Consider the following 11911-nt stretch of genomic DNA (forward strand, 5'->3'; position numbering starts at 1 on the left):
CATTGTGTTGGTATTCAGAATAAGCATAAAACATCTTTGTGATTTTGAATCTTTCCAAACTTGAATTCAAATGATGTAACCAAAACAAAAAACTTACTGACATAATTGTCAATCAAAATATCCATGCACAGTTGAACTGAAGATGAAATAAAAAAAAAAAAAAACATATTCTCTTTTTCAGCATCTGTTGGAGACAGTAATGGTCCACCACTACAGAATGATAATGTCCCTACGTCACAGAGCATGCAACAACCTCCCACCTCATCACAGCTACCGATTGTGTCTTCACCACAAGGAGTTTCTGTGTCCTCAACCAGTCATAAAACTGTCATGTCAAATAGTTCTTCTGTGGCTCATTCAATGCCTAGTGACAGTCAGTTTTTACAACAACAAAGTCAAATATTTGTGTTTTCTACAAGAATGGCAAATGATGCTGCAGATCAAGTTATGTGTGGGAAATACAAAAATATTCTTAATTTTCATATGGATCAGCCAGATACACAAAAGTTTCTACAGGTGATTTTTAATTGTTACAATCTTTCTTGAGTGTGATTTGATTCATTCTGGAGATAAATGTTTTGTCAGCTGTTTAAGGATTAAAAAAGAACGAAAAAAAACCTTGAAGTTTATGTATTATAAATTTGGTGGGGGCTAATTACTTATATCCCCATTACAACCATTTGGATTCTTATTATATAAGTACATGTAAAGGACTTGGTATGACAAGTGCCATATTTTGGCTCCTATTTGAAGGAGAAAAAAGTTCGAAATAAATGAAAAGAATGTGATGCGAACTGTTAAATGGATGATTAAATATTTTTAATATGATTTTGAATGTTCCCCATTTAATTAATTTTCAGTTTTAAGGAATCCTTAAATCGGCTTAAACCAATAAAATTGGGAAAAATGCAAATTTTTAATGCTAATTTTTTGTTTTCCACATTCTCCACCAATGTGACTCTGGCATATCTTAACTGATTTGAGCTCCTAATCAGAAACCATGAACAATATTTTTGAATCAAGTTGGTGGAGGCACTCTGAAGTTGCAAAAATAATCTTAAAAAGTGCCCAATTTCAATATATATTTGATCTAGAAAATTCACAGAGTTGCCAAATTTGGGACATCAAATTGAAAGATGATATGCTTAAAAATGTGATGGAACATGCTAAATTTTTCATTTAATATTCTAAGCAACAGAAAAAATCTTCATATCAAACTTCATGCCATTGGAAGTTATACTGCAATCAATCTATCAATCATTCAAATGTTTTACTAGTCAAGAAATAATGAAGCATTAATATTTTTTGTTATCTCCTTTAACCTTGTATAATCAGTAATACTACACTACACCTAGTATTGAGGAAGTATGGAGCTATTGTTACATTTACTGAATTGTCAGTCTGTAATATGCTGTTACATATTGCAATAGAATTAGATTGCACCTGAACACACCTCAATACAACATGTTGATATTTGTTATTATCCAAAGTGAGTATATACTGTCAGCATAATACTTACACATCAACACTACAACATGTTGTCAAATGATTTGAGAAACAGCTTGATTGTAATCTATTACCAATAAAATTCACATTCAGCTTTATTGGTATATCTTGACTGTAACTCCTCCAGAGATTTGTTTAATTTTAGCAGGCATGGGAATTGATTTACCAAATATGGAAGTTGATAAAACATATTAGATATTCAGATACTTTTGAAGTTATGTGAAAAGTATGAATTTGCATGTGTACAAACTTAACAAGCTGTTGGCAGGGAAATTTTGGGATATAACTTTTGTACTTTACAGCTTCTTATTTCTTAACTTACATAATACAAAAATAAAGTATTTTGTACTGTTTTAACCAAAAATGATTATCTTATTTGAGGGTACATGTAAATCAATTTATTTTAATTACACAACTAATTTTAAGTACATGTATAATGCAGATTAGTCTTCTTAATGAAACTTAATTGGATATTCAAATTTACATCTATTTTAATTTTTTTTTCAGAAAAACAATATGAAAATTCAACCATTTCAAACTCGGCCACCAATGCCTCAGGGAATGATGGGAATGAGACCTGGAATGATGAAAAACTATCGACCAGGAATGCCACCAAACTTTCAACAGCACCCTTCTCGTGTTGCAGAATGGGTTCAGGAACAGGAGGCTCACATGCAGGATCCTAACTTTCATATGGGTGGTGGTGGTGGTGGCATAAATCCCAGAATGCCAAGTAATAATATGAGAATGATGAATCCCTGGCCTTCAGGAGGCCCTGGTCCAAATCAACAAGGATTTCATGGAAATTCTAATTTTCCAATGTTTCCAGATGGATATGAACAAGAAATGATGTTTCATTCTCAGAATCCGAATTTATCACATCATAAAGTTCCTGATGAGAACCTTACACCTGAACAATTAAAAAAACGTGAGGAATCATTAACTAATTTACGTAAAATTCAACAAATGTTATTTCCTGAACAAAGAGGTGGTGGTCAGGGCTTTGGTCCCATGCCAGGTCAGGGCCCAGGTCCTGGTGGTCCAGGTGGGCCTATGATGCCAAATGAAATGATGATGCAACAAAATATGATGCCACCAGAGGGCATGATGGGAAATCAACCAGGAATGATGGTTCCAGAAGGAATGATGCCATCATCACAGGGTCCCATGCCTGGTGGACCACCAAATATGATGATGTCACATATGAGAGGACCAGGACCTCAAGGAATGGGCCCTGGTCCACAAAATATGCAGAACATGACACCTGCTCAACGTGAATGGTTACGCTTACAACAGGAATATTACATGGATAAAAGGAGACATCAACAACAGCAGCTTGCTCAAAGAATGGGTCATCCAAATATGGAAATGGGACCTGGTAGTGGCCAACCATGGCAACCAGGTCCTCAACCACCTCCTCCATCTTATTCTTCTACAATATCTCAAAAACGTCATGGTAGTGTTGGGAGCTTATCTACCTCGCCAAATAACAATGGGCCGATAGGGTCACCAATACCTGGCTTTGATCCAACAGATCCTTTAGGAGGAGTTTTTCCACCAAGACAACAAAAATCTCCTTTTGGAATGAATCACCCAGATTTTGGTGGAATGAATATGGGTGGACCCCATGGGGGTCCACCAGGAAATTTTGAACAGTCTTTTGGTCCACATGGAGGTCCTATGCATCCTGGCATGGGTCCTATGGTAAACAGAAAGAATTCTCAGGTGACAATACAAAGGGCAGGTAACCCTGAACAATTTATACCTGAACTAGCAATTAGTACTTCACCATTATCAGGATCTTCAAACAAACCACCACCCAGCTATGCACAATCACAAAAGCGAAAACGTGTTGATTTGGAAGAGGAATTGTATAAAAATCTACAACCAACTCCTTCGCCTCAACAAATAAATTATAACTTGAATCAGTTTGAAGGACAGGAATTGACTATTACTAAGCAGTTGAATGCAGCATATCGTGAGCCAATCCCTCCTAATGACCAGTCCCAAAACCATTCATCACAAAATCAGATCCCACATTCTCCAATGCATGGACCAGGGTCAAATCGTGGGCCCATGTCAAATTCAAGTCAAACATCAAGTGGTGGACCTTTGTCAAGTCCTGGTCCAATGCCAGGACAAAACCCTTCATTTGGTGCTTCTATGAGACTATCACACTATGATCCATCACCAAATCCTAACATGCAACCATCGAACAATTGTCCACCTCCTCATATGGCAGGGAGTGGTGGACCCCACACTCCTTCATCAAAATCTTCATCCATGTCAAATATCACTTCGGCAAGTTTAGCAAATTTAGCCAAAGGTGTAGAACATTTGTCCAATCAAATGCAACAAAATATGATGCAAGGGGGACCGTTTCATAGTATACAAATGCAAGGACAGGGACAGCAAGGTCCTAATACAAACAATTCACAAACTAGTGCTGCAGTGTCAAATAATGTAGAATCAAGTACTCAAAATCAGAACACTCCAAGTGTCAATAATACATATGTGAATGCAACCATGTCAATTCAACAACTAAACATTCAAAGTGTAAATAATCCACATGGTCCTGGATATAATCCATCTATGTCTGTTCAACAAATGAACATGGAACAACAACAAATGAATGCTATGAACAATAGTGGTGGTCCTGGCCCTCAGGGTATGCCCAGCTCACAGGGGGCACAAGGAATGCCAGGACCACAAAGTATGCCTGCATCAACAGTCTCGTCGTCTTCAGGGGTAATGTCGCAACCAGCGCCCACAGGAATGGGTCACTCAGGAATGAGAAATACTTCAGCTCAGATGGGCTCTAGTGCTCCACCTCAACAAAACATGATACCTGGACAGTCTGGGAGAATGAGTCCTAACTTTTCTGCAAGCTCAATGGGTAATGCTAATGTCCAGATTCAGGCTAAAGCACCTAACACTATTCAGTATTTACCAGCTCATCCACCAGCAAATCCACAAGGACAACAACCTACTAATAAACGGCCTGATATGGACTTCATGCAACGATTTGCTCCTCCTATGGGAAATATAGAAAACAAAGTGCCAACATCAAAAATGCAGTATTTCCCTCCAGGTAGCCAGCCTGGCCCTGGAATGGAAAGTTTTGGTCCCGGAATGCCACCAGGAGGACCTGGTGGTCGGTGCTCACCATTCTCAGGTCCTGGTGGACCAATGAACCCTAATATGGGCCCACATCCAATGCAGCGTGGAGGTAATGGTGGCATGCCACCAGATATGCATCCTAGTATGGCAGGTGGTAGCTCAATGAACATGATGAATCCAGACATGCATAATCAGGAGGCAATTATGATGTCCAATCAGATGGCATCGATGCAAAGTAATATGCCTCCAGGACCTGGTGGTATGATGCCAGAACAAATGATGGGACGCAACTTTGGACAAATGAGTGCACAAGGGGCAATGATGAGTTCACACAGTGGTAATATGATGAGAATGGAGGGCATGTCTAGTATGGCCATGTCACATCCAAATTCTCCACCATTCCCTGGTAGTAGGGAGAATATGATGGGTATGATGCAGGCAGGTGGTCCAATGCCTGGTCGTAATTTTGGACCTGCAGGCATGGATGGTATGCCAGGTCAAGGACATGGCCCTCCTATGGGCAATCCTATGGGAAATTATGGACCCTCAATGTCTAGGCAGGGCATGAGAATGCCAGGGCCTGGGAATCCAAATATGCCAAACATGTTACAAAATGGTCCAGGTCCAGGACCAGGGCCTGGACCTAATCAAGGATATAATTCCCAGTATGAACAGTTTCAACAACAGTTGTATTCTCAAGGACGATCACGGCAAATGTCTCCCATGGGAGGGGGTATGATGCCTGGTCCAGGAGGCCAACCACAGTATATGAACATGATGCCAAATATGCCGTGATGGTACAATTTTTTAAGGTCATGATTTTTTTTATTTGTCAAGTTCAGTTCGTAACAAATAATTTTTAAGGTATTTTAGCGATCTACATTTTTGCTTTAGGTTGTGTAAAAAGATAAAACCAAACTGCCAGAGTTGCTTCTTTAGGAATAATTCCTTGCCAATATTATCTTTAATTATTTGTTTTATTATTTTCTTTTTTTTTGATTTTTGTAAATTCCATTGAGACTCAAAAGATAATTTGTTAGACACACACTATGAACTTTTTTCTTTTTTTAATTGACTTACCAAAATTAGTTTCTACTTGTATTTTATGAGAATAGTATTACCAACATTATGTACACTGTAGTTAATTATTACCAAAATTGATTGTTACTTTCTATGGCAGCTGTCTTTTGATTGTAAAACCGTTTGAATGGCGTATACAAAACCTATACCGGTAGTGAACAAATATGTGTTGAAGTACATACAAATGTTTTTCTTTGTTTCACATATGAAGTACCAGTATGATGACCTATAATGGCTTTATTTTGTTGCCAGTATTTTATACACTAGATAATCAAAAACCTGTAAACTCTTGATTAACTTGTGATTTAAAAGAATGATGTTAAAAAGAATTGGTACTTTTTTTTTTAAATCTTATTCACTGATTTTCATTCACATGCTATTGTGTGCATAATAATGTAATCATATCATGAGCAAAATGTTATACATATTTTCATACTAAACAAAAACCATGTAAGTAATTTGTTTCGCCTTGATCGAAATGTTCCATTTTTTCAGTCTTCTTAAAATTATCATTGCCTTGTTAAAAAAAAATGAAATTCAAATGAAATTTCAGCTTACCATACTAACTTGTTAGCATGAATCTGTGACAGTACATTTATAATAAAATATTCTTATACGTGGCAAACTTATCATAGACTATTGGTCTAATGGCTGTACCAATTTAATTTAAGAAGTCTTTCTTTTGTTTATTAACTTATCTGTCTGTACTTAGTAGTTATAGGGAAAGAAAGATAACCTAATACTGGTAATGGTTCTAAATCTTATTTTTGCAATTTGCCATTTTCATTTTAGACTAATTCCAGATTCACATTGTCCAATTTTACTACAACTATATATATTTTGACCTGTGGTAGTGTTTTTTTTCACCGAGGAGACCAGAACATTTCTTTTTATTAGTGGTATGATGCTGTCATCATCTGTGTCTTGTCCACTTTGTTTTTTGTGTGGTAGCATGACTATTAGTCGATCTTTATAATATTTTATAACAAGGTTCCAAACCACAAAAGGTTGGTATTGATTTTTGAGGTTATTGCCAAACTGTTTTGGAATTGAAACCAAAGAGGAGCCCAAAACAAGTTTTTCATAGAATTGAATTATATAACTTCGGTAAAAGGGTATTGATATATATGATATTGCTCCACAATGTTCTATACCACAATGGTCAGGCTGGAATTTTTTTTTAGGTTAAGATTTGAACTGTTTTAGAATGAGGGGCCATTATTTTCCAGATGTCCAGATTTGAACTGTTTTGGAATGAGGGACCATCATTTTCCAGATGTCCAGACATGTAATTGGATTGTTTTAAAATTGTATCACAAGGTTCCATACCACCAAAGGAAGACTTAAGTTAATTTTGAGGCTATGAATTGAACCAATTGGGAATTAGAGGGTCAAAAATGGGTTAGAAACAAGTGTTTTCCTGATGTCCAGACAACAACTTCAGTAAAAATGAATGTATCTCTTTTAAATTGCACTGCAAGGTCCCATACTTCAAAAAAGAGATTTGGTTTATTTTTAGGATTGTGACTTGAGCCAATTAAAATCTAGGATCACAAAGGGGCCAGAAACAAGAATTTTCTGATTTTTGGGTGAGTAATAGGGAATGGATCTCTGAAATTCTACCACCAAGTAACATACCTGGAAAGGTTGAGATTGCTTTTGGAGGTTGTGACTGTAACCATATAAGCATTCTGGGCACAATAGAGTCAAATTGATGTCTAATAAAAAAATCGAAGCTGTATCAAGTTTGAATGGTGTGTCCATATTTGCCCCAACCCTTGCAGTGGTTTCAAGCTGTGCTCCACAAAGCATTTTATTTATAGCTGTGCAAGATTTTATGATCACATGAGACTGAGCACATAATTTTTCTTGTAAAAATATGACACCATGAAATCAAGTCCAAGAGCAATCATATCTTACCCATGATTGTCTGAAATATCAATAATTTGCATGAAGATATCTTGTTCAGTTTGTTTACCCAGTAACAGTTTTGAAGCGACATATATTTTACACCTGGTTGTCATGTATCACTGGTAACATTCCTGCATCATGACCAGCTGTTAAATGTAGGTCTTAATTCAAAACTGATTTTGAATACCAATTTGAAAGAGGAAAAGAATGAAACAAAAGCTATCCACATGCAAGATTTGGAAATCTCAAGCACCTTTGGGTAAGATATGTTTCTCTGCTGATCCTCATTAGAGAAAGGTAAATCTTACCTTTAGGTGACTAAGATTCCCTACCTTTCACTTGCACGTGTTAAATTCTGAACATTTATCTAATTATACCACCTGTTATACTTACAAAATTAATTTCCTTTTATATTGACTAAGTAGCTTTTCTTGTTAAGCTTACAATTTTTCCCCCATTAAACTTACTGGAAGGTACATGTATTGTTGTTTTTTTTTTTTTACATTATTTGACTTATTTATTTACTTCTTGAATGTTTTTATTATGAAAAAAAAAACCTGTAAAATTCTGGTATAAGTGTGTTTTTGTTTAAAAATGCTGCTTTATTCAGGTTTTGCTCAGGAAAGGTATTTTTTGTTGAGAGAAATATGTAGACTCATATGGACATAAATCTAAATTCTTAACTACATTTGTATTAATATCTTTAACTAAAACAAGGAAAAAATTGTTATATTAAGCATTATATTTTCTTCTGTATTATTCACCTGGTTAGCTGCAGGGAAATTCATTCTGATACAATATGTGTGGTAGCAGGTGGTTTATGTACATATAAACTTATTGGATTATCTACTTAACATAATATACAGAAAACCACAATACATGTAATGTAACCCAACCAAACAATGGTTCTAAGGTTGGTAAATGCTTTAAATGTTTTTTTTCAGTTTCATTTTCCAAGTGCCTACTGGTAGGCATATGACATTATTCTCAGAATGACTAATTTCAAGATAGAATCTTGAAATATTTTTGTTTTTCTTGTAAAAAATGTTATTAACATGAGTTTTGTACATAAGAATGAAATATATATTATACTTAACATAACTTTTTTGTAAAAATCATTTTTCTACTTGATTTGTTTATCATTATATAGAGGTTGTACAGTTAGTTTGTAACTTATGGCCATCACTTTTTACATGGATTAGAATTTGTACATAGTATTATTGTATATTATCCCTTGGTTCATTAGTTTATTAGGTTGTAGAATGTAGTATCTGAAGAACGAAAAAACAACAAAATCTGTTCGTTTTAAACTTACAAGAAAATATATAAATTTCTCTATTTTTGATATATTTTATATATATGTGACTGCTGATGGGATTTTGAACAGAAACACACTCTCAGATTATGTTCATCTTACTTTTGTTACATCTTTTCTTGCTTTTTAAGGTAGTTGACCTGGGGTAAGGTAGGTAATCCAACCTTTTCAGTCACTGGAACATTTATAAGACTCCTATTGAAGTTCAGATAAAATTTATCTCTCTGAAAATTTGGAAGTGTAATAGCTACTGTTAATTTGATATTTTGATTTGATTTTTTTGCACAAAGGAAGAATATTTGTGTATATTTTATTCAATGAACATACTGAGAGAGTATTTCTTCAACTTACTACTTTCTACAAGTTCCATAGAGATAGATCAAAGACTTAACTGTCAGCAGAACAAACCATGGAGATGTATGTTTAATAAATTACATGAAACCCTTAGGATTTTATTTTCATTATTAGGTTTGTGTTCTTAAGTATACCTGAACCAGAGTGAGGTCCGTTAGTGTCATATATATACATATTTAACGGCGGTCAATACAAAAAGTGTCACAGCAAGCCTGACTGGGCTGTTCAGACATTCAAAACTTATGTTTTTCTGTGTTTATCAGGTCAGTTTGCCGATCCAAGCATCATCAGCAAGTACATATCAAAGAAATTCACTAAAAATTACTTATAAACAATTAATAAAAATAACATGAGTGCGAACATCGGTACATAGTATGCAGGGCTGCCAAACTTTCAAGACCCAAATGCATGAGGTTTTGCAAAACTTTGAAAGACAATAGATCAAAGGAAAATATGGCCAAGTCGGCTTCAAAATGTGAGTCCTGCACAAAATATATGAGACTTGTCAGGTGTGGAGTATGACTTGTTAAAAGGTAAGTTTTTATCTGCCCTAAAGGGTAGAGAAATGTATACTATGATACTTTATATATGAACCTGCAATTAAAGAAAAGTGGACAAGATTATATGGGTCAAAATTTAGTAGGAATGCATTTGTTACAATATACAGACTGCCCTCATCCTGTAGCAATCACAACAGAACAGTTCATATCGGTGAAAAATCAGTAATTTCAGTTGGATAAAGCCTTTTCATGTGGTATTAATTTAACTGTGGTAAAAAGTTTTACCAGTCAATGCTACAACGTGATAATGCCATTAGTGTATTAGAAAAGTTGAGACAATTATGGACACAACATTCAAACATTATGCAGATCTTAATTTGGATTGTGATAAAATGTTGTACAGTTATAGATTAGTGGCCAAAGGATTTTAAATTTACAATTGAATAACCCTGTAGTGCAATTTCATGAAGAGATCATTTCACTTTAATTGAGGTTTTTGCCAAGAAACTAGAAAAATGTTTCTGGCATTTTTTTGTCCCTACTGAATTCCAAGTTCATGTGACAATCCCGATATATGGAAACTTAAGTTTTTCTTCTGAAATATGACACTTTGTGGTACAATTTTGACTAAGTCCAAACTTAAATTTACTAGTTACTTTCCTGACATAAGAAATTATTCCAAAACAAATCTAAACCCAAAAAATTAATTGAGGTATAGCACATTGTGTTGCAGTTTCAAAGAGATACCTTACCTTTTACTGTAAAAAAGGCCTAGGAAATTCATTTTTCTGGGCCTTTTTTTACCCAGAATTCTTAAATGGTTCAAGTCACAAGGTCCAAAATTGACCAGTCCTGTCTTTAGTGGTGTTTCTGGTACAATTGAATAGGAATTCATACACAACTTAAGGTCTGAACATCAAATATCTATGTATGATGACAGACTGTTACACCATACCACCATTCTGTTATATTAAATGGGTGAGAAAGATGCATTTCCATTTATTGAAACTACTCAGCCTTATTCTGGTTAGTGTTAGGGGAAATGGCCATGTAGTTCTGATTGGCATTTTCATTTGTCTGGACATTAAAAAGAGTTGAAGTGTATTGGTATCTATCAAAGTTTACCACAAAGTGCCATGCCACAGCATATAAAATGTTTAGCAGGGTGCAGCTTGATACCACCATACAGTTCGAATCCTGAACAGTTGGGCAGGTATAGACACACAATATAAATTCGACCACAATCTATGTGGCTTCTAATTCCTAAAAGTCATAACCTTCAAAACCAATTACACCCTTCCTTTGGGGTGTTGTATCTTGTACAATTACAGCCTTCCTTTGGGGTGTTGTATCTTATACAATTACACTTACTCAAATGTTTAGCCAGAGTCTCTCACCTTTTCAGTATTGAAAGTATTGCCATATTCAACTCTTTATATTATTTTGTATTTATAACCATAATATCAGTGAAATATATACAAATTCACCAACTTTGGTTGTCTGGATAACAGGGAAATACTGGAAAAATCGTCAAAGGAGCATTTGCAGGGGATACCACTCAATGAAAAATAAACAGATTTTTCTTAAATTTGCACCCAAGATAGATTTTATCATATCATAAATTAACATTAATCATCAATCTGCATTGTATTCTACAAAACAGGCAAAAACTAGAAAAATTGTCATTAATGACACTTACATGGGTCATTCAGCAGATTTTTCTAAAATTTGTCACGTTAGCTGATATACTTTTCAAGAAAATTACAAAAAATATCTGCCTCAAATCTGTAAAAATTGCATAAAGAGGCCAATAACTCATAAATCGGTCATTCAATCAACTTGAAATTTGCATATTAGTAAGATCTAATCAAGGCAAAGAGCTTAAGATGTATCAGATTTTTTCTATAGTTATGGATTCAAAGAAGAAAGTCAAAATATACACAGCCAAATGTGCCACATATGATAATCATATGGTGCTCGATTCATATGATAATCATATGGTAATCATATGACAATCATGATATTGAACATATGGTAATTTTGGCTTAAAAACATGATAATCATATGTGTGTGAAAAACATATGATTATCATATGACAATCATGCGATAATATGTATACTGAAAC

At 34.8% G+C, this 11911-nt stretch overlaps 1 protein-coding gene across 7 annotated transcripts in view; it reads left to right on the forward strand.

Moving 5' to 3' along the window:
• Positions 1 to 9379, forward strand: part of LOC148608969 (uncharacterized) — a 50074-nt gene extending 40695 nt beyond the window's left edge. For all 7 annotated transcript variants that reach the window (XM_088595901.1, XM_088595903.1, XM_088595900.1 and 4 more), the window contains 2 exons: positions 182 to 516; positions 2014 to 9379. In XM_088595901.1, the coding sequence (XP_088452027.1) occupies positions 182 to 516; positions 2014 to 5421 (3743 nt within the window). In that variant the 3' untranslated portion in view covers positions 5422 to 9379. The remainder of the gene's footprint in view (positions 1 to 181; positions 517 to 2013) is intronic.
• The last annotated feature ends 2532 nt before the right edge of the window (positions 9380 to 11911 follow it).

This window comes from Perna viridis, chromosome 8, assembly GCF_037379345.1.
Source record: "Perna viridis isolate PV_CMFRI_1.1 ecotype Kerala chromosome 8, ASM3737934v1, whole genome shotgun sequence".
Classification (NCBI taxonomy): domain Eukaryota; kingdom Metazoa; phylum Mollusca; class Bivalvia; order Mytilida; family Mytilidae; genus Perna; species Perna viridis.